At 46.7% G+C, this 23,221-nt stretch overlaps 2 protein-coding genes across 2 annotated transcripts; both read right to left on the reverse strand.

Moving 5' to 3' along the window:
* Window positions 1-1,428: 1,428 nt before the first annotated feature.
* Window positions 1,429-8,655, reverse strand: LOC146337454 (kelch-like protein 41a). The gene is made up of 4 exons (XM_084814621.1): window positions 7,581-8,655; window positions 6,060-6,138; window positions 5,416-5,643; window positions 1,429-5,280 (listed from the first exon to the last, which is right to left on the reverse strand). The coding sequence occupies exons 1-4, from the start codon at window positions 7,651-7,653 to the stop codon at window positions 3,738-3,740; spliced, it is 1,923 nt and encodes a 640-aa protein (XP_084670747.1). The 5' UTR covers window positions 7,654-8,655; the 3' UTR covers window positions 1,429-3,737.
* Window positions 8,656-13,674: 5,019 nt separating this feature from the next.
* Window positions 13,675-22,052, reverse strand: LOC146337455 (F-box only protein 17-like). The gene is made up of 6 exons (XM_084814632.1): window positions 21,954-22,052; window positions 20,271-20,641; window positions 18,244-18,355; window positions 16,763-16,858; window positions 15,793-15,931; window positions 13,675-14,339 (listed from the first exon to the last, which is right to left on the reverse strand). The coding sequence occupies exons 2-6, from the start codon at window positions 20,614-20,616 to the stop codon at window positions 14,190-14,192; spliced, it is 843 nt and encodes a 280-aa protein (XP_084670758.1). The 5' UTR covers window positions 20,617-20,641; window positions 21,954-22,052; the 3' UTR covers window positions 13,675-14,189.
* Window positions 22,053-23,221: the final 1,169 nt, after the last annotated feature.

Genomic DNA, 23,221 nt, shown 5'->3' on the forward strand with positions numbered 1-23,221 from the left:
TCACCACTAGTCCTGCCCTGGTCACGGCTTAACAGGCATGTGGTGTTGTGGGAGGATTTTTTGCTCATACGAGCTTGGCCTCTAGGCATTGTGCCTCTGTTTCATTTAATTATGTATGTATGTATGTATGTATGTATTTATTTCTATACTGCCCAGTAGCCGACACTCTGTAATTATTTTGCAAGAACATCAGGAAACAGGATTTATACATTTCCCCCTAATGCCAGACTCATCCGCTGCCACCTAAGCCCTTCCTGAATGCAGGGCATTTAAAACTCAGCCAAAGGAATTGTCCCTGTCCCTCCAGCTCATAATTGGTATTTGGAACTCACTGCTACAGGATGTAATAATGGTTAGTGTTATCACTGGATTTGAAAAAAGATTAGTAGAAATACCAGTGATTGATACCCCAGCTGCTTGCTGCTGCCTACATAGCAGGCAGGGCAGGCAGCAGAACAACCTAACTTTCCTCACAGGTGTGTTCTGAGGATAAAAGGCAATAAGATCATGTATGCCACTAAAACCCCGCATTTGAAACAGGGCTTTCTGCTTCTATTTTAAATGCAGGATCATGTCGGACTCCCTTTACATGCCCTTCCTCCCCTGCCTTGGCCCCTCCTTTTCCCCCTTATCTGAATCTTCCATATGTTTCATTATACAGCCCCTAGATGGCGCTGTGGTCTAACTCTTATTGTGGGTTTTCCTCTTTTCACTGGAACTCAAGCGGAACTCAAGTGTGGTAATTTGATAGCTCATTATCTCCGAGCTTTTAAAAAATGGAATACAAGTCATTTAGTGCAGGAGATACCCTGAAGGTTGCCGACATCATCTAAAGGACCTGCAAACTTCCATGAGTAACCAATCTCAATAGCCGGATAAAAGCTCCAGGTGAAGAAGTCCAGAGAGGAGGCAACCTCATGGGCAAGTTGTTCCCCAATACTGGTGCAGCCACTGACAAAAACCTGTCATATATATATATACACATACATACATATACATTTAGGTGGTCACTTCATGCACCTGACGAAGTGGGCTGTAGCTCACAAAGTGTATGCCCCAATTAATGTGTTACTCCTTCAGCTGCAACAGGCTTCTTTGTTGTTTCTGAACATGGAGTCTCTGTTCCTAGCTGCCATGGCTCATTCATGGACTGCTTCTTCATGAATCCGTCTAATCCCCTTAAAAGCCACTTTAGCAAATTGCCATCAGAACCTCCCAGTGGCCATGAATTGAAATCCATAACTGTACTGTGCTTTGGGTGTGGAAAGACCTCATTTAGTTGTCATTTAGTTTTTCTTATCCATCGGTCTCTTGTGACATCTAGTGGCAAAAGAAGAGAGCATAACTCCACCCCACTTAATCCAGTTTAAATAAATAAGCCCTTCCTGTTTGCTTTATCTATAAAAGATAAGTCTTTTGTTCACATGTGCATACATACACACTTTAATTGCTTTCTAACAATAACACCTTTACACAAAATACAAAATGATCTCCTCCCTTCTGCCTGCTTGTTCCTCCCTCCCACTTTTCATTATTATCTCTCTTTTCTTCACCTGTCTTCATGCAAGTGCTTTCTTCATTTCTTTTACAAAGGGGAAACATAGGCACTGCAAGAGCTCATCTCCTAAAACAAACCAGAGTGTCCAGCAAGACCCCAGCTTTTTGGTAAGATTGTCATGACCAGCAACTCAACCTTTGCTAGAGCTCAGCTAAAATGTGCAAGTCAATCAAGACTAGAATCAACTAATGCAGTGACCAAGGCATGGGGACAAAAGTGGAGTTGGGCAGAAAGAAAAGAGGCAAGATGAGACGCAGAAGTGACCAAGGATGGCTGCTGCCGCATCAAGACGTAGGATGAGTACTGTGGATTGGAGGGACCACACTTCCCACACACCCTTCACAGACCTTCAGGGCAACAGGTGACATAAGTGTGATCCCTGTGCTTTTCAACATCTGCGTCAGGGTGAGCAACATGTGATAGCCTTGCAACAGTTACTCATGCTCTGGTAAACTCCAATTTGGATTATTGCATTATTGCAATGCATTATATGTGGGGCTGCTTTTGAAAACAGTCTGGAAACTTCAATGAGTCTAACTTAGGATGGCTAGACTGCTAACTGGGACTGGCTGATGTGATCATACAGTGCCAGTACTTCCCCATCTGCATTTGCTGCTGGTCTGTTTGGGGCCCAATTGAAAGTGCTGGTTTTAACCTTTAAAGCCCTAAATGCTTTGGGGCCAGGTTACCTGATGGAGCATATCCTCCCATTTTTACTACCTGGACATTAAGATCATCCTCTGAGGCCCTCCCCTAGGTGCCCCTGCCAAATGAGGTGAGGCAGGTGGCTTCAAGAGAGAGGGTCTTCTCAGCGGTAGCACCGCCTTGTGGAATGCTCTTCCCAGAGAGGCTCACTTGGTTCCTACCTTGCGAACTTTCTGGTGCCGGGTGAATACCTTTCCATTCTCCCAGGCATTTTAAGAACTGTTTTTAGTGCTTTTAGTATTTTATTCTGCGCTGTTAGTTTTTTGTTTTAAACACCAGCAAAAAAGTGATTTTGCTGCCACTGCAGCAAATTTTGCAGTGGGGGCCAGGTGTGGCCCCCACTGGGCTCGAGCGGGAGATAATGCACTTAGTAGCCAAATTCATGAGGGAGCCCAAGATGCTTGAGTTGTGCCTCTCTCTGTGTAGGTGCACGTGTCAGATGTGGAGTGGATACATATCTAACGGCCATGAATGCTGAAAGACAATTTGCCTCCATGCCAACAATTCTGCTCTTTGCTTGAGCAACAGAGGCTTTGTCGATGTGTTCCCCACTCACCTACCTAAGAATCTGCCTTCTTTTAATGCCTTAAACCAGCAGTGTAGAGCCTCAGGCCCAGGAGCCAAATCCAGACCCCAGGGACCACTGGGGGGCCCAAATGGCCACGCCCCTTCCCTTGGCCCTACCCCCTTCCCCCAACCCCCCATCGTCAGGTGGCTCCCTGGCCTTTGTGCAGTTTTCCCCCATTCTAAAAGTCTGAAATGCCTCTCCGGAGGCTGAGCCACTGGCAGGAAGAGCTTTAGGTTAGAATATACTGGTATTCAATGGTATTTTGCCCCTGGCCCTGCCCATTCCTGGAATGCGGCCCCGAGAGTTTCTCCAAAATGGCATTTGGCCCTTGGGCTGGAAGAGATGCTGCACCCCGCCTTAAACCAGTATGACTTAAACTGCAGTGGCTGGACCGCCCCGATCGCTGCCCCATTCTGCTCCTAACTGCTGCTGGCAGCCTTGTCCCAGCCACTGTGCTTTATTATTATTTTTATTACTACTATTATTATCATCATCATATGTGAAGTTTTTGGATTTGAAGGTGCTGAAGTTGATTTAGGACAATCTCCAGCAGCCTATGTGCTTCCTTCTTGGCCTTTATGACTCCTCCCCAGCCTGTATATTTGTAAACAAAGGCATTACCAGAAAAACACAGTATGTTTCCAGTGCTCTCTCCTCCACAAGGAATGTGCCTTCTGTGAAGGCTGTCCAGAACTCCTCACGCCTTGGGGATGGTTTAATGGAGGCTGCGCCTTGAACTTAGGGAAACTGTTAGCATGCTGCCCTGGAGTGTTTAATGCCCACCCTATTGCAGGAAGTGAGAATGAGGCTGATTGAGCGGGAGAGACATCACACCCTTTTAATGCGCTGAATACTAGGGGATCCCAGATGAAAATATCTCTTCCCTATGAGGCATTTCTTCAGCTCTTATGGTGTTCCAGCACCCAGAGATGTCAAGGGAACTAGGTCTGAGGGACTAGGGTGGCGATCCTTTCCGCTCTCTTTGAAGGGGACGTTGGTGTTCGATAGCCCAACTGCCACCCGGCTTGCAGAAGCATCTTGAACAAGGGCCCTCAAATTTGGCATGGCCACCTTCAGGGTCACACACTTCAGCACCCTCCGCACAATGGTTCCCTGACCTGTGAGGTTCTCTGGGTACTGAGTCCAGGCAGCTTCCCCAGGCTCCCAGTGGTAAATTGAATCATGCGTTCTGGAGGTACATACGCCTCCCATCACATATACTTTCCCCTGAAAGCAAGTGGCACCTGCAAAGGCAAGAGGCAACGGCAGTGGAGGGATTACGTTCTCCTTGCTCACAATGCCAGCCTCATGCATGAAAAAGCATTTTGAGGTACAAGGAAGAAGCTGGCTAAACCTCCTGTTTGGGTATGGATGAGTGATCTTTTTTGAAAAGAATCCCCCGATGACACAGATCCCAGTCTCCATGGTGACAGCAGCTGCACCGTGGAGACTAAATTCTAGAGGCACCTGTGCCCAGGTATCCAGGTGGATGTCATAGACAAGGATGCCCTGGTAAACCACCTCATCAGAGTCTGCATCCCCTCCTATCAGATACAGCTTGTTCTTGTATGGGGCAGAGGCAGAGAACCGCAGAACAATGGGCAGGCTGGCAATGGGTGACCACACCTGCTGTGCCACATCAAAACTCTCTGCAGAGGCCAGGGGGCCTGTATCATTCCAGCCACTCAAGGCAAACAGCTTCTGCTTACAAGTTAAGAACATGTGCACAGACCGGGGTGTTGACATGGCGGGGAGCTGGATCCAGCGGTCGGCTAGAGAGTTGTACTCGTGCAGTGCACAGGAGTATGAGCCGTCAGGGTGTTTTCCTCCTGAGATGTAGAGCCTGTGTTCCAGGACCGAACAGCCAGGGAGAGCCACCAGTTCTAAAGGTGGCAGCTTTGTCCTCGATCCCGTGGCTGGATTTAAGCACTCCATGTAGCAATCCATATCTTCACTGACGGAGAGTATGTCCCTCAAGCGAGGCACTTTGATGCATATGATCCTTTCCCGATACATGCCCCGCCGGAGTCCCCCACTCACCTGCAGCCTCCCTGCCCCATCCAGGTCCTCCCACTGGAACTCGATTCGCTGGTCAAGCGCCACTACATCAGCCTGGACTTTGGCGATTTCCTTATGCGTCAGGAGTGGGAAGCGTATATGTTGTAGCAGTGTCTTGAGTACTGGAAGGCGCTCGGTGGGTACGGCTGTCACCCAGCGCTGCACGGCCAGGAAGATGTCAATTTCAGAGGTCACAGCTAGATGATCAGAGGAGATGATGCCGATCAAAGCACCGAGGTCGAGATGCGGAAAGTCTTTGTGTTCCAAGAGAGGCTCGAAGTGGAGGCCCAGGTAGCGTAATGTGCCATGCAACAAGGTGGGGTTGTTGTGATCATGAGCCAGCATGTAAAGGCGAAGGCAATTTTCCATGGAGATCTTCTCTGTTAAGTATCTGCCAGGGGCAATGGAAAGAAAGAGCATCACTGGAAAGATTGTGGATGGAGCTGGATGGTGAAGTCATTGGTCATCATGGCCCTTAAAACAGAACCTGGGGAGAACCTTAGAGCAGCCAGACCTGTTGCACTACCTGCTGATGAGTGCCAGCGCTGGCATGAGCTGGAGTCGACTGGCTGCTGTGAAGAGATCTTCAGCTGTCTCTGAATGGAGGGACAGCTCCCCTGAGTAGAGGTAGGTCAGCAGGTTCTGGAGGATGGAGGGATCCATGTCCTTCAGGAGAACTTCCCCATCTATGGACTCCTTGAAGCCACTAGTGAACAGAGCCTGGAAGTAGGGGCTGATGGAGGCTAACAGTGCTCTGTGGGAAGAATGGAGATAATCAGACTGGCCCTCAGGTGGGCCAACCACTCTTTTTCAGCCTCAGTTCTCACACCTGCAAAATGGGAGAAACCATCTTGCCAGGCACTGCCTACACTATCAGGGAGGCACTACCCTTTCTAACAAGAAAGAAGTTTTTTGGCTCCTTTTGCTAAAAGGGGGAGCCAGTGTGGTGTAGTGGTTAGAGTTCTGGACTGGGGAGACCTGGACTGGGGAGATCACTGGTGACTTTGGGCCAGTCACTGACTCACAGCCTAGCCTGCTTCAGAGAGTTGTTGTGAGGATAAAACGGGGAGGAGGACCATGCATGCTGCCTTGGGCTACTTGGAGGAAAAGGTGGGATTTGAAAGTAACAAACAAACAAACACCCTGCTCAGCTTGGGGACAGAGACCCACCTGTTGCATGGAAACCTCTTTCCTCCTGCTATCAAGGTTGCATTGCAGAGTTCCTCTGAGTGATGCAGCTGCTTCAAACCTGAAGGAAAACGGAAGGAAATGAAAGCCTTCTAGGTAACACTGACTGGTCAGATCATGGCAAGGGGAGCTCCATATAGAGGGAGGTTTATATGCATTTCCAGAATAATTGCTAGAAAGACCTTTCCCAGGAGAATTCAGCCTTTGTCCAACACAAACATGGCTTTAAGGTCCCCTCTGCTAAATCACTAGTAAAAGAGGGGAGGAGGTTATTCAGGATAATTTTGGTCAGATCAGGAAGAAAGAGAAGTGCCAGACGGTCTTGTCCCATCTTGCAAGAAATTATGCAATATTTGCAATGCAGTATGTAATGCAATTGTGCAACATTACGCAATACTACGCAATATTATGCATTGTCAGTATTTGTAGCTGTCAATATTTGCAGTAGCTGGGACCACAGGCAGTTGTACTTTATTCTAGGCCTGGAGGGTGTGAAGCTGAAGAAGCCTAAAATGCAGCAGGGCAGAAGATCATGGGGCAGGCAAGGGCAGAAGACCAGGATCTCAAGATCTCTACACAGCCTGGCCAATCCGGAGGGTTCAGTACTGCCGGCCAATCACAGGGGCCAATTCTGCACAGCCGTTTGCCCTTCTGCACCAGAAGAGGTCTCTGTCCTGGCCTCAGGCCATAAAGATGCTGGTTCAAGCTCCATGTTTCCTGACAACGGTATCATGGTGGGAAAAACCCAGGGAGCCCTGAAGGGAGCCTGTGCATGCTGTTGCTTTAATTGGCCATTTCCTATTACTAAGGCCAAGATCAGCAGCAAACTCACCCCGAGTGAAACAGGATTTCAGGGATGCTGATGTCTCCGGCTCGTCATCCTTTCCACTGATCCCTGCAAAAGCTGATGGATCCATGAAACCATAGCCTGGAGCATCAGGCCCCAGGTGCTATCGCAATCTCTGGGCCACTGGCTAGCGTTCAGCTGACCCAGAGGGCCCTCCGGTCACCCCCACTTGTCCCCTCAAGATACCTCTTAAAAGTAACTTGCAGCAATGGCACCAGTGTCTCCAGGGCAGCCATCACCACCACAATGGTTGCCATGACACTTTGGGCTTCCTCCCACTCAGAGTACATTTGGAATTTAGCGGTTTGTTTGGGCTCGACTTGTCTTCTGGTCTCCAGGGCTGAGAGGGCCCAAGTTGTCAGGGAGTGTTTGCCCCTGCAGTGGGCTTCCAGAATTTAAAGGTGCCGAGATAATGACACACCAGATCCAGGTTTGCTTACAAGGAGTCTTTATTGAGTACTTACAGTGCACAGGCGTACCCAATGGTTGGATCAGACAGCTTCTCTGACCACAGAGCCAAGGGCTAAAATGGGTCTCATACCATACATGTTAGCAGTGAGGCAGCATGACAGCAGCAAGCGTTAATTAGCATTCATTGGCAACTTTCCCAGCATAGATGAACACCCCACATCAGAAGGGAGACTGCCAGAACTTACCTGTAAACATAGACTCACTTCTCAGGCGCTTCCCAGGCCCTGCTAGGATAAACGGTTCACAGCTTGTTAGCATGGAATGTGCAGAGGCGGCAATATCGACCTTTGACTCATCTTACCAGCCGAGAGGCCCACGAGCAAGAGAGCTGCACCAATAAAGCACTATGGGTCTCCAAGTCTCTCTAAAACTACCGGTTACTCAGGTTACAGGCCCAAGGCCTTACAGGGAGTCATTATGGTCATGGATCCTCGTGAATTCCCATTATATTTGCTCTGCTTTCTGAAAGACAGCACTGATAGGAATGCAGAAGGGCCTTCTGTGTTGTGGCATCCAGTATTTGCAACTCCTGTCCTGGAGATCCAGGTGGCCTTAGCTTTTCTGGCTTTTTGACTCTGGCTGAAGACTTCATTGCTGTTGGTCTTAAAATTGGCGGAATATTTTCTCACTTCTGATTGTATCTGCTATTTCCTGTGTGTGTGTGTGTGTTTTATAAACTGATTGTGTCTTGTGGATTGTTTATAATTAATTGTGTTAGTCACCTTAAATACTCTGCTTGAGTGGAAAGGTAGGATAAAAATGTAGTAGTGGCATTCTAGATGTTGTTGTAATACTTGCGGAGAATTTGAGAGGCAGCACTCAGAGTAAGTGAAACATTTTCTACTTCCAAACCAACCCATTAGTTAAGGTGGATGAAACTGCATATCAAACAATCTTTCCTGCTTCCTACCCACCCACTGAAATCTTTACTCAAGTACACACGGATAGAGGTGAACAATTCCTGTTCTACTATGTAAAGTTTTTGACTCTTTTGAATCAAGATAATCCACATTAGCTAATTGTTCCTTTGAATGTACCAATGCAATTTCCCCCATTAATGCAATATCCCATAATTACCTCAACCACTTTGAAGCTCCATGGGCTTCAACCACCTCCTAAATTGCATATGCTAAATTGTCTTTGCTCTAATTAAAGAATAATTAATAGAGTCTGTATTTAAAATTTCTAGAATTTCCCAAGTATTTTGAACAATGCTAATAAACAATGGGTTAGATCCAGACAGTCATGCTTAGAGTAGACCCATTAAAATAAGTGTGAATTGAGTTAATCATGACTAACTTAAATCCCACTGGTTTCAATGGGTTTACTCTAAGTATGACTAAGTTTGGATCAGAACCATTATTATCTGAGATTCACAGGTACCTGTATTATTAATTTTAAACATTATATCAAGTAGCCCTTGACAACGTATTTTTAACAACTATGTAGTCACACCACATAAAAACCTAATTCATATCCCTGTGTTGACACTTTCAACACCAAGAAAACTATTAATCCTTTAGACTTCATCCAGAAGGTAAACCAATTAGTTTACTTTATCATATCATGCCAGAGAGGTCGCTTAACAAGATCAGCCTCGGATGGCCTTCTTTCTGTCCCATCAGCCAGGACAGCTAGACTGGTGAGGATGAGGGAGAGGGCCTTCTCTGTGGTGGCCCCCTCTCTGTGGAACTCCCTCCCTAGGGAGCTCCGCCATGGCCCCTCTTTAATGAGCTTCCACCACGCATTAAAAAAGTTGTTGTTCAGGCAGGCATTTGGGGTGGGTTAGGGTATTTTTAGAAATATGATGTTTTTAATGTAGAATTTTATGGTTTTAAACTGTTCTGTTGTTGTACATCGCCCAGAGTGGCTGGATTACCAGCCAGATGGGCGATTAATACATTAAATAAATAAATGAATCATATGCAATTTATATTACATGTCTCAATAATAAAAAAGATTTGTATATATAGTTTCTCAGGCTGCAATGTCATCTGGACAAGAACATAAGAAGAGCCATGCCAGATCAGACCCAGGGTCCATCTAGTCCAGCATTCTGTTCACACAGTGGCCAACCAGCTGTCGACCAGGAACCCACAAGCAGGGCATGAGCGCAACAGCGCCCTCCCGCCCATGATCCCTAGCAAGCGGTGGGGTGCTGTTGCTCACTGCCTCTAGTACTGGAGGTAGCACATAGCCATCAAGCCTAGTAGCCATTGATAGCCTTTTCCTCCAGGAATTTGTCCAACCCCCTTTTAAAGCCATCCAAATTGGTGGCCATCACTGCATCCTATGGTAGTGAATTCCATAAACTATGTACTGTGTGAAGAAGTACTTTTATCCGTCCTGAATCTCCCACCAATCAGATTCATAGGATGACCTGGGTGGATTCTCCACAGTAACTCTGCAAATGAATTATGCCAACTTCAGGGGAAAGGAAGCAAGTCTACTAAATCGGATGTTTCCTCTGAGGTCACAATCCAGTTTAACCTTGAAGCAGCCTTCTCAATAACACATTTTAAATATCATTGTTGACCATGTTCCTTTGTTGCCTCTAATTCAATCTTAGAATCATAGAATTATAGAATACTAGGGTTGGAAGGGGCCTATAAGACCATCAAGTCCACCTCCCTGCTCAATGCAGGAATCCAAGTCAGAGCATCCCTGACAGATGGCTGTCCAGCCTCGTCTTGAACGCCTCCAGTGTGGGAGAGCCCACCACCTCCCTAGGTCATTGGTTCCATTGTCATATTGCTCTAACAGTCAGGAAGTTTTTCCTGATGTTCAGCCGGAATCTGGCTTCCTGTCACGTGAGCCCATGATTCCGTGTCCTGCACTCTGGGATGATCAAGAAGAGATCCTGGCCTTCCTCTCTGTGACAACCTTTCACGTACTTGAAGAGCGCTATCATATCTCCCCTCAGTCTTCTCTTCTCAAGGCTAAACATGCCCAGTCCTTTCAGTGTCTCCTTAGAGGGCTTTGTTTCCAGTCCCCTGATCATCTTCGTTGCCCTCCTCTGAACCCTCTCCAGCTTGTCTGCATCCTTATTAAAGTGTGGTGCCCAGAACTGGACGCAGTACTCCAGATGAGGCCTAACCAGTGCTGAGTAGAGGGGAACTAGTACTTCCCGGGATTTGGAAGCTATGCTTCTATTAATGCAGCCCAAAAGAGCATTTGCCTTTTTTGCAGCCACATCACGTTGTTGGCTCATATTCAGCTTGTGATCAACAACAATTCCAAGATCCTTCTCGTCTGTAGTGTTGTTGAGCCACGTATCCCCCATCTTGTAACTGCATTTGGTTTCTTTTTCCTAGGTGCAGAACTTGGCATTTATCCCTATTAAATTTCATTCTCATTCTGTTGTTTTCTGCCCAGCGCTCCAGTCTATCCAGATCACTTTGAATTTTGTTTCTGTCTTCCAAGGTATTAGCTATCCCGCTCAACTTTGTGTCATCCGCAGATCTGATCAGCATTTCTTGTACCTCCTCCTCCAAGTCATTAATAAAAATGTTGAAGAGCACTGGGCCTAGGACTGAGCCCTGCGGTACCCAGCTCATTACCTCTCCCCAGTTTGAGAAGATCTTAAAGGAGTCTTCCTCTATTGCCTTTACAGATAAATCATGATGTATTCTTTTCTGACTTTAGGGGAAGACATATAGTCCATCCCCTTCATGGATCACTGCCTTGTTGTGGCGAAGGGGCTTACGGAACTCAGTGAAGCCATAAGCTACGCCGTGCAGGGCCACCCAAGATGGACAGGTCATGGTGGAGAGTTCTGACAAAATGTGGTCCACTGGAGAAGGAAATGGCAACCCAGTATTCTTGCCAAGAAAACCTCATGGGACGTATCACAAGGATAAAACATATGATGCCGGAAGATGAGCCCCTCAGGTCGGAAGGTGTCCAATATATTACTGGGGAAGAACAGAGGGAATTTCCAAGTACTGCCAGAAAGAGTGAAGCAGCTGGGCCAAAGCCAAAAGGACACTCAGCTGTTGATGAGTCTGGTGGTGAAAAGAAAATCCGATGCTGTAAAGAACAATATTGTTTAGGAACCTGGAATGTATGATCAATGAATCAAGGCAAGCTGGAGGTGGTCAAACATGAGATGCCAAGATTGAACATCGACATCTTGGGAATCAGCGAACTAAAATGGACAAGCACGGGTGAATTTACTTCAGGTGACCATTATATCTACTACTGTGGACAAGAATCCCTTAGAAAAAATGGAGTTGCCCTCATAGTCAATAAAAGGGCGAGAAAGCAGTACTGGGGTACAATCTCAAAAACGATAGAATGATCTCAGTATGAATCCAAGGCAAACCATTCAACATCACAGTAATTCAAGTCTATGCCCCAACCACTGAGGCTGAAGAAGCTGAGATTGATCGGTTCTATGAAGACCTACAACACCTTCTAGAACTAACACCAAAAAAAAGATGTCCTCTTCATCATAGGGGATTGGAATGCTAAAGTAGGAAGTCCAGAAATAACTGGGATAACAGGCAAGCATGGCCTTGGTGTACAAAATGAAGCAGGACAAAGGCTAATAGAGTTTTGCCAAGAGAACACGGTGATCAGAGCAAACACCCTTTTCCAACAGCACAAGAGGCGACTCTAACCATGGACATCACCAGATGGTCAGTACCGAAATCAGATTATGTCCTTTGCAGCCAAAGATGGAGAAGCTCTATACAGTCAGTCTAAACAAGACCTGGAGCTGACTGTGGCTCAGATCATGAGCTTCTTGTTGCAAAATTTTGGCTTAAATTGAAGAACGTAGGGAAAACCACTAAACCATTCAGGTATGACCTAAAACATATCCCTTCTGAATATACAGTGGAGGTGAGGAATAGATTTAAGGGATTAGACCTGATAGACAGAGTGCCTGAGGAACTATGGACGGAGGTCCGTAACAGTGTTCAGGAGGCAGCAACTAAATCCATCCCAAAGAAGAAAATGCAAGAAAGCCAAGTGGCTGTCTGATGAGGCTTTACAAGTAGCTGAGGAAAGAAGGGAAGCGAAAAACAAGGGAGAAAGGGGAAGATATACCCAACTGAATGCAGATTTCCAAAGAATAGCAAGGAGAGACAAGAAGGCCTTCTTAAATGAACAATGCAAAGAAACTGAGGAAAACAATAGAATGGGAAAGACTAGAGATCTCTTCAAGAAAATCTGAGATCTCAAGGGAACGTTTTGTGCAAAGACGGGCATGATAAAGGACAAAGAAGGCAGGGACCTAACAGAAGCAGATGAGATTAAGAAGAGGTGGAAAGAATACATGGAAGAACTATACAGGAAAGATCTTAATGTCCCTGATAGCCATGATAGTGCGGTCACTGAACTTGAGCCGGACATCCTTGAGAGTGAAGTCAAGTGAGCCTTAGGAAGCATTACTAACAACAAAGCTAGCGGAGATGACTGTATTCCAGCTGAGCTATTTAAAATCCTAAAAGATGATGCTGTTAAAGTGCTGCACTCAATATGCCAACAAATTTGGAACACTCAACAGTGGCCACAAGACTGGAAAAGGTCAGTTTATATTCCAGTTCCAAAGAAGGGCAATGCCAAAGAGAGTTCAAACTACTGTACAATTGTGCTCATTTCACATGCCAGCAAGGTGATGCTCAAAATCCTACAAGCTAGGCTTCAGCAGTATGTGAACCGAGAACTACCAGAAGTACAAGCTGGGTTGCGAAGAGGCAGAGGAACTAGAGAGCCAACATTCGCTGGATCATGGAGAATGCAAGAGAATTCCAGAAAAACATCTACTTCTGCTTCATTGACTATGCTAAAGCCTTTGATTGTGTGGATCACAACAAACTGTGGCAAATTCTTAAAGAGATGGAAGTACCAGACCACCTTACCTGTCTCCTGAGAAACCTGTACGAGGGTCAAGAAGCAACAGTAAGAACCGGACATGGAACAACCGAGTGGTTCAAAATTGGGAAAGGAGTACGACAAGGCTGCATATTGTCACCCTGCTTATTTAACTTATATGCAGAGTACATCATGAGAAACGCCGGGTTGGATGAATCACAGGTCGGAATTAAGATTGCTGGGAGAATTATCAACAACCTCAGATACGCAGACGATACCACCCTAATGGCAGAAAGAGAAGAGGATCTCAAGAGCCTCTTGTTGAGGGTGAAAGTGGAGAGTGCAAAAGCTGGTTTGAAACTCAACATTAAAACTAAGATCATGGCATCTGACCCCATCACTGGCATATAGAAGTCATGAAGAGTTGGACACGACTTAACGACTGAACAACAACAATATAGTCCATATAATATTAAGCAAGCTTTAGTTTAGCTAGTCTTCCCGGAATTGACCTTTTCTGTAAAGTTTTAAAAAATAACACAAAGTTAATCCTGTAGTTTTGTTTTCAATATTCCTGCTCACGCTCTCCTTGTATCTCAGTGCAAACGAAGTTATAAGGCCACACCCTCTAGAAATATTATCTCTATTGCAAAATTGTTGCCATCAAGTTATTTGCCCCAAGAAGGTGTGATGGATAGTTCTGTCAATGGGAATTAGTGATGATGGCTGTATGGGATCTCCATGTATGGGATTAGTAATGATGGCTTTATGGGATTAGTGATGATGGCTGTGTGGGATCTCCATGTTCGGAAGCAGTAGGCTGCTAAGTGCCACTTGCTAGTGGGTTGGGCTGTCGCCTTCCTTTTGTGTGGGCTTCTTGGAGGAATCGATTGGCCACTGTAGGAATCTGGACTAGCTGGAACTCTGGTCTGATTCAGCAGGGACCTTCTTCGGAAAACCTGTCCCAGAAGTAGTCAGAAAGGCTCTTGGGAAGGTTTTACCAGGACTGTGGAATTTGTGATTCGTGCTCCGTAATGCCCCGCCCACCACCGTGTATCCTTTCCTTCGTGCAAGAAATGTATATAACGAACTCCAGGGCCATATCGTTTGAAAACATGCGATATCTGTAATGGAAAAGAGAGACATGTGAAAATTGGTTGACTCCCAGTTGGACTAAAACAATACGTTTTACATACTGTTTTACTTCCAACAAACAGAGTATGAAAGGAGTGGATTTCCCCCACCCAAGGAATGTATGATTATGGATGGAGTGGAGACTTTATGAGAAGGAAAAATCAGGGGCTGGCAGTTCTTTAGAATTTAATTAACGTGGGTGGAGTATTACAAGTATGCAACCCTGGATGCATGGTGCAGGCCACTTCTGTAGCTATACTGGTGCAGGGCCCCTGCATGTATGCTTGGGCCTACGACGTCAGCTGAGCACCATGCAGAGAAGTAGCTGTAATTTCCACCTTAATAAATTAAGTTGACCAGCTACAACAAAACCCAGAAATGTGTCAGGACAGCACCTTCTCCCCAGTGTGGTTTTCATTCTAGTACTAAATCTGAGGCATGTGCAGGGTGTGTTTGTGTACGGTCACAAGGGCCTTGAACTGGAGACTCTAGCAGTGAGACCTCCAAGTGCCTTCCTTTCTGAACCACTGTCGCCGCTTGCTGGTGGAGGGGCTGGTTTTCTCCTCCCTGCTGTCCTTCAGCACCAACACCATTAGGAGCCTTTCTACATGAGGTATTTATTGTGAGTTCATGATTCCCTGCTTACCGTAGTTTGCAGGTGCTTTACATGATGACATCATCTTCCAGGGCCTCTCCTGTTCTTTACAGCCATTATAGTGTGTGTGTTTTCTAACGAGGAAAGTCTGGTATTTCCAAGAATGGTGGAATACCCTGGTGTATTGGTGCAATTCTGCTATACCACACCCTCACCTAGTGGTTATGTAATGGAACATGTAGAACAACAGAGAAAGAAAGCCCCTGGGAAAAAAAATATGTGTAAAGCAGCTGATCTTAATCCCACAAGGAATCTGGAAGCAGAAGCCTCAGTAAAGTGCAGGTTAAAGGCCTCATGTAGAAAAGCCCAAGATGTCCAGGGAATTATGATCACCACCATATCTGCAGGGCCAATGGGGTTCATTGGCCCCATAAAATGGCTTACTCAGTCTAATCAACTCATTGTTCAGTGCAGACTGAGCACCACTGCTTGATGATCTTCCTGCCTGCACCTCTGACTGTTTTTGGTACCTTCATATGCAAACGAAAGAGGTACTAGTTACCATGGGAGTTGCATGCAATGTTCAGTCTTTTGGACTGTAGCAAAATGAGAAAGGAAGGCACAACAGAGCAAAGAAAAAAAATCCTTCTGGGCTCTTCTACCTGTGCTGGTTCTTCTGGTGTCTGGTCCCCTGCAGGAACCAACAGAAGGATCAGCTCCATCCCCATGTGGCTGAAGGGTATTGGGTCAAGTGGCATGTTTGCAGCCAATATCCACTGCACCAAACCCCTCATTTAGAAACACCTTAAACATAAATAGGCCATGAACACTGCCAAACTAAATAGCACCTGGTTAATCCGGGCATCGTTCGGGTGTGGAATGGGATTCGGTCTGGCCTTGAATTCGGCAATTACTGAGATTTTGTCAACTGCCAGCAATCTGATGTAGATGCAGTATTCGCAGCCACAATCTGGACAACTCCCCCACCTGCAGAAGAGAATGGAGAAGACATCAAGTTATACTTACCTGGGAGAATACAGGAGGAACTATGCTTTCCTCAAAATCCTTGGAGCATCAGACAGTACAACTGCAGCTTAACATGTTATGCTGGTAGGATGCTACCACAGGGCTGTACAGGACACAGAAGTGAGACCGAAGTGATGCAGGCCTTGCCTGAAGGGTCATGCAATGTCCTTTTATTCCTCTTCTGCTTCTACAGAAAGCCCAATTGCGCAAGCTGGACACTTGAAGCAGCTGATCACACAGTGCAGCTGGGCGGCTACATTGTGTGAAGCAGATGCCAATGGATTTTGGAGAATAGAGTGGTGTGAAGAACATAGTACATTTCAAGAGCAACATCCTCCCATGCTAAAGGGAACATGAAATGGCCACTACTTTTCCTCAAACAGAAGCCTTAGCTCAGTAGCAGAGCACATGCTTTGCTTTCAGGAGATCCTGGATTAAATCTGTCACATCTCCACCTATAAGAATCTCACATTTACACATGTTAAGCTGGACAAGACTTCCACCTAGAGAGCTGTTGCCAGCTCGGGCACTGGACAAGATGGATTCACCATCTGATTCAGTAGAAGGCAGCTTTGTATGTTCCTCTGCAAACCACAAGAAGAACCATAACTTAATCTCCAATGAAGGGGCCACAAGAAAAAAGCACTCTACTGCTGCAATTAATGCAGATATACAAAGCTACTGCTTGAAAAGAGAGGAGCTGACACAGCCAGAGATGTTGCTGCTCTAAAAGAAACAAAAGTGCGTGTCACTTCATCCAAAAAGGAAGCTACAGAAGAAAATGAAACTCACCAGTCAGAGATCAAAATATCAGGCTGGTAGGTGTCCAGTAGATCCTCCCACAAGCCTTCCTTCAGGAGATCAACCACCTGCCATTTTTTACACCAGCTTCATGGGAGGCGGGGGGAGAGGTTAATGTTACCATAGTTATTTATTAATTTAAAATATACACTGTGGCTTTCCATTTAGAAATTGCCCAAGACAGCTTGCAACAACTTTAAGAGGGAGTTCCACAGGGGGCCACCACTGCAAAAGACTTGCTCTGTACCCTAGTAGGTTTTATCTCTTAGTCCGAAGGACCCTCAAGAGACTTATGTATACTTCACTCACAATCATGGTGCATTATAAGTTTTTGTAGTCTACCACAGACTACAAAACCTATGAACCTGTGACTGAAATATACACATGCAAGAAACATCTGGCAGCACAAATAGAAACATCTGGAATTTCAAGGATGAGATACGTTTTGCTGGGCAAACTAAAGAAATTAAAAATCAATGGCAGAATTTTGCCTAAGGGTTTTGCAGATCCTGAATTGCAATGGAGCTACTAAGTTAAACTTCAGCATCTCTCTTGCTGGAAATTACAGAATTTGTTGTGCAATTTTGTACAGGAATGCCTTCTTATCTAAAAATAAAACTATTCCGTTTATGTGCAGGCCAACAGACTTGCTGAAAAGAACGGGAAAGTCTCAGGTTGGAATCCTGCTCCAGCCCATAATAATATCTAAATTAATCACTTAATAGTTGGATAACTACATTCCTCATCACTTTAATTCTTGACTTGGATATAGTCTTTTTGTGACCCTGCACTTCCAAGCATCTCTCTTTCGCATCAAAAATCTTAGTTGAGCTTTTAGAAGGTCTATCGTTTCATACTCCCGCCCGCTCCCGCCACCACCACAATATTGGGATGTCTAGATGAGTCTTTAACCTCCTTCCCGTCAGGAACTGGGCTGGACTTATACATTTGGGATGTGGTTCTAGCTTTCAACCCCACTGATCAGGTTAACACATCCAGGGACTGAAATGGAATAGTATTTTATTTTAAAACATTTATACCCCCACCTTATCTCCAAGGAGTTCTAGGTTGCTTACAATAAATACAATACTTTAATAATTAAAAACATCCAATTTACAACATAACATAAGAAAACTCTTCCCTTGTCCCTTTCGCCACTGCATCATGTCTGTTATCATTAACTGTGAATTGCCTTGAGTGAATTGGCTGGAAAACTAGCGTATAAATTAAGTAAATGAATAAAAATCCCATACCAAGGTGGGAAAGGAAGGAGTTTGGCAGAGTTGTTTTAAAGACGGGCTTAGTAACAGCAGTGGCGGTGGAGAAAGGAGAAGCTACTTAGACATCCATCTTGCTCCCTGGTGAAATTATACCATGGGTTAAAATTCCTTGGAGCTTCTTAAACAATAGGGGAAACTGAGCTGACAAAGAACCACCTGCTGCAACAGTCCTCAACTGCAACACAGACTCACCTGTATGATGAGGCAAAGCAGGTCTGTGCTTCAGCTCCTTCTATGTGGAAGTAGTTGCTCTCCACATGCCATCCGTTGCCACCTTCCTGAATCTCCCAGTGTTGGAACTTTTCTGTAGAGACCGGAAACAAGGATTGGCAAGGAGGTGGAAGATGGCCCAAGATGAATGTAAATGGGTATGGCTTCCCTAATATGCCTTTAGAATCAAGTTGTGCGATTTGTATCATGATTCTTATCAGACACTGAGTGAATATGAGCAGCCAACTTACCCTATGCTAAACGTTGGGAAGTTTGGTATTTCTTCAGTGTATATTAAAGTGCAGCCTTACAGATGAGTGTGGCTGGCTTTGTAGTATTCTGGGCTTGCTATCACTTCATCCTTGGTTATGAATTTGTTCTGTTGCTATTGTAGTCAAGACCTAGTCTCCATCCATGCCTTACTGCAGTGTTTTGTCAGTACTTCCGGTGTGTGTGGGTGTGTGTGTTAACATGCTGGTTAACATGTTCTACAGAGTCTTAAAAGTTTATTCACACTGATAATGCACTACCATAAAGAAATGAGATCCAGGTATTGTCCCATACTATCTGTACAAGGCCAATGGAGCCACTCCTGTTTATATTTGGTCCTTTTTCTCCATATTCTGCAGCCTGACTAATGGTTGTAAAGTAGCAGTGGAAGGAATGTATGCATTCACTGAAGAAAAAAAAAAGAAATTTAAGGGACCCCCTCCCCACACACACAATGTTTAGAGTATGCCTTCAAATCAAGATGAATAAATACACATGCCTCTCCCAACCACCTCATCACATAACACAGAGAACTATAACTTCTAAGATATGACTCACTAAAAACTCACTAAGAAGAACCTCTTCAAACACACCACGCTCCAATGATTTTTTAAAATTGTGTAATAACTTGTCATAACATCAAATATTTGCATCTTTCAAAAACAACAACACATAAAGTAGAAATCTGAACTTACAATCTGAAAGTCATGACAACTCTAGTTGTGGGACTCCACCTCTCGGGGAAATATCTGGCCCACTCAGTGTCACCTGCCACAGATTACTAACAGAGATGACCAGTTCACTAAGTGGTAAATGTAGAGGCCTTACCATTCAATGAGGCCTCCAACCTTCACCAGAGATTAGAATGTATGGCAGAAAAACTCACTCCACATTTAATTATGGACATAGGAAGTCATATCCTTGGTCCATCTCGCCCAGTATTGTCAACACTGACTGGCAGATTTCAGGCAGGAATTTTTCCAACCCTTCCTGGAGATGCCAGGGAGGCAATGAATTAGATACAATTAATATTTATTTATTTCATTTATATCCCACTTTTTTCCTCTTGCAAGGAACTCTTACATTATCGTCCTCCGCTCCATTTTATCCTCACAACAACAACCCTGTGAGGTAGGTTGGGCTGAGAGTCTGTGACTGGCCCAAGGTCACCCAGTGAGCTTCCATGGCTAAGTGTGGACTAGAACCTGGATCCCCCGGCTCCCAGTCCGACACTCTCACCACTACACCACACTGGCAATTAATAGAGACAATGAAGCAAAACTGTGGCAGAAAATCCTACTATTTGGTAAGTTGCTTGCCTGTATTGGACTTTAGTTGGGATAGAAATTGCTGCTCACTTCAACAGAACAGAGAGGAAAATCAAAACAGCAGGGATTTTGTGGAATAGGGTGAAATTCTTCTGATTCGTTTTTAGCAACCTTGGCAAATGTGAAGTGTATTTACATATTTAAAAGATTTCTGGACTGCATTTATGGCAAGCCCTTTTAGAATTATGAAACAATTATGAGTGCTAGTGAGCTTGTGCAGAGTGCATTTCTCTCTGCCACTAGATTACTACAACCAGCCACTACACATCAGAGATGAGAGGAGAAGCATTTTCAGAGCAAAGGGTATGAATTCTAGGCAGGCTTGCTGAACCCCACCATCTCTCAATTTAAAAATATGAGGATGCCACTCTCCATCTCTCCCCTACGTCCCACCATGCCCAGATCCCTCACCTTTCCCACAGGGGTTCTTGATAAGATTCCTCCCAAAGGGCTGCAGGACGCCCAGCCGGCTCCACTCCATCTGCAGGCAGTGCTTTGCAACCTCGAGGGCAGCCTCAAAGGCACCCCGTCTGGATGGGTCCCTCTCCCACTGAAGCTTCCAGACGGTGGGGCTGTCAATTAGGTCTCTCCACCTGTGGCACACCAGGCGGCAGCAGGTCACGAGGGTCCAGGCTGGCACCCAGCTCAGGATCAGCACCAGCAGCTCATCCGGCAAGAGGTTTAAATCCACCAGGCACTGGATTTTCTCTCTGCACAGGAGATCTGTGGATGTTCTCCTGCTCTTCACTGGTCCCATGTCTGGGCTCCCTGTGATCGAGAGTCTAAAAAAGTTGATTACTTGTTTGATAATATATTGGGATTGACTTGTCCCTCCTCCCCCCATTAATGTGAATGCTTAATTATTGCAGTTGTGGCAACTTCAGTTACTGCGAACGTGTCTGCTCTTGTTGTCCATTCTTCGCAATAAGCAAAGAAAACACCCTTGGCTTCCCTGCTACTTGTGCTGGAATAACAGCCGCACTACGCGCCACGCTCCCCCTACGCCTGCTACGGAAGGATGGGAAGAGCCCACCTCCTACCCGCCTTGGCGGCCCGTCCCGTCCTACGGGGCTGGGAGGGCGTCCAGGAGCAACTAATGCATACGAAGCGCTCTTGCGGGCGCATCCCTGAATCTGGGCGGCCCCAAAGCCTGGCACTCCGCACCTGCCTGGGCTATATTCCCAGCAGGACTTCCGTGCCTCTCAGCTGCCCTGCGGGCATCAGCCCATCGCCTCCTGCAGCCGCAGGGAAGCCGGAGCGGCGGGAGGGCGTCCGCAGCACAGGCCCCGGGCAGGGAGCGAGGGACGGGAGCTCGGCGAGCGCGGGAGGCTGGACGGCGAGGACGCGAGTCATCTTCTCGGGGGAAACTCTCGGCCGCGCGAGATCGAGGGATCCTCCCGCGTGCTGGAGCGCGCCGCGGCTGGGGCAGGCGCGCGCTCCGCGGGCGGTGGGGGTCTGCGCCGCCCCGCGCCCCCGGGGTTGCCTCTTCGGGAGTCCCTGCGGGCACAGATGCCCTTTAGCAGCAGCGCCCCTGCCGGGCAGGGGAGCCGCGCGGCGGAGGCGCCGGAGGGCCCCGCGCGCATTCCCCGGAGCAGGACCTTCCTGCTCCATCTGCGGCTTTTCCCCGGGGGTCGAAAGGTGCTGCTGCCCAGGGAAGGCGGCTGAGCGAGCCGGGGCCTCCGCGCAGCTGTGCCTGGGCAGCGGCGTGTCTCCCCCGAAGCGGAGGGTGGCGGCAAAGACAGGAGCGACGCTCTTCCGGACGCGTGCTTAATCTCACGCTAAAAGGGGGCTTCTAACGCGAAGAGGAAACTCCCTGGAAAAGACCCTGATGCTGGGAAGGACCGAAGGCCAAAGGAGGAGGGGACGGCGGAGGATGAGAGGGCTGGACAGCGTCACCGATGCGATGAATACGGACTTGAGCCCGCTCCGGGAGGGAGCGCAGGGCAGGGAGGCCTGGCGTGCTCCGGTCCGTGGGGCCGCGAGGAGTCGGACACGACTGAACGACAACAACAACAAAAAGGGGGCTTCTGTTTCTAAATATTTGAGAAATGGGCTCGCTCGTGCGAACGGAAATGAAGTCCGTTGTTGGCGTACCCGTCCCGTCAGCCTTGGGGGGCGCGATGGCTGAGGGAGCGTGCAGAGCCCTGCGAAGCCGCCTCCGCGCCTCTCCTGCCTTGCTCCTTTTCGGCTGTCCCGCGGCAGGGGCGGAAGCGGCCATACGACGCACGAGGCGTCGTCGGCGCAGCTCCGCTCTCCCCGCCGCGGAGCGCCCCCCGCCCCGGTCGCGCCGCGCTCATCTTCCGAGCCGAGGGTGGGGCCTCCCCGCGCTGCCCCCGAGGCAGCGCGGGCGAGCCGGGAGGTCGGTTTTCCGGGGACCAGCCTCGAGTGCGGGCTCCGAGGCGGTTCCCCGCATAGACCGCATCCTGTGGCCTGCCAGACAGTGTCCGGCGGCCGTAGGATTGCTCTCTCCGTGTTGTTATATTCATATTGCAGTGGGGGGTGGGGCAGCTGCGAGAGAATATTTTTTATTTAAGATATTTATACGCTGACCTCCAGCAACAAATTTGAGGGTAGTGTAGAATATTCATTAAAACGATTACAATGGATATTAAAAACCACAATAAAACAGAAAGTCTAACAAAGTTAGACATTAAAATCAGCAAATGCTTGGCTAAGCAAATATGACTTCAGTGCATTTGAGGGGACTGTTGATCGTAGTAGTACAGTGGGTGAATAATTGCTTTCCTCACCATGCTTTCCGAGCCCATGGGGTTGGACGCGATGGTCTTATAGGCCCCTTCCAACCCTACTATTCTATGATTCTGTGATTCTGTGTTGTGGGGCGGGGGGAATAGGGCAATTCTTGTGAGTGGGTTGTTGCTGCTGAGTATATTCACATCAAAAGCTCAAATCTTTTTTGCTCCAAAAGCAAAGGGTGACTGCTTGATTTGTACTGATAATATTGCTGTAATTATGATGGATAAATGAATAAATAAAACAAATGCTCTTAGAATATACTGTTTGCTTTTTAACAATTTAATCTTGAATTTATCCAAGCATGGACATTTGACCTTGGCTGCTATGAATCTTGCATCTCTAAAATTCCAGGCTTTGTCTTGCACTGAATGTAGGATTGCCAACCTAAAATCAGTTGATGGAAGACCTACAGTAACATAACTAGTATATAACACATGGAACATGGTTTCTTTTCATGGTTTAGGGTTCGTTTGGCGGGAGAGCAAGGATCTTCTGCCTTTACCAGCAATGTGGCGGGCAGAAATTCAACAGGTTAAGCCTTTTCTGATATCAAATACAAATATGTGAAAAGCTTCACATGTTGACATTCTATCAGACATCCTATT

Source organism: Heloderma suspectum, chromosome 10 (genome assembly GCF_057233095.1).
Source record: "Heloderma suspectum isolate Gila_16-S chromosome 10, 16-S_ref, whole genome shotgun sequence".
In the NCBI taxonomy this organism is placed as follows: Eukaryota; Metazoa; Chordata; class Lepidosauria; order Squamata; family Helodermatidae; genus Heloderma; species Heloderma suspectum.

Coding starts and splice junctions, on each gene's coding strand:
- LOC146337454 (XM_084814621.1), bottom strand. CDS start 7,653: ATGCTAACAAGCTGTGAACCGTTTATCCTAGCAGGGCCTGGGAAGCGC. Junction 5,644..6,059: donor AAGAGGTTTCCATGCAACAG/GTGGGTCTCTGT, acceptor TTCTTCCCACAG/AGCACTGTTAGCCTCCATCA. Junction 5,281..5,415: donor GCGCTGGCACTCATCAGCAG/GTAGTGCAACAG, acceptor TGCCCCTGGCAG/ATACTTAACAGAGAAGATCT.
- LOC146337455 (XM_084814632.1), bottom strand. CDS start 20,616: ATGGGACCAGTGAAGAGCAGGAGAACATCCACAGATCTCCTGTGCAGA. Junction 18,356..20,270: donor CAAGAACCCCTGTGGGAAAG/GTGAGGGATCTG, acceptor CGGTCTCTACAG/AAAAGTTCCAACACTGGGAG. Junction 15,932..16,762: donor GATATTTTGATCTCTGACTG/GTGAGTTTCATT, acceptor TCTCTTCTGCAG/GTGGGGGAGTTGTCCAGATT.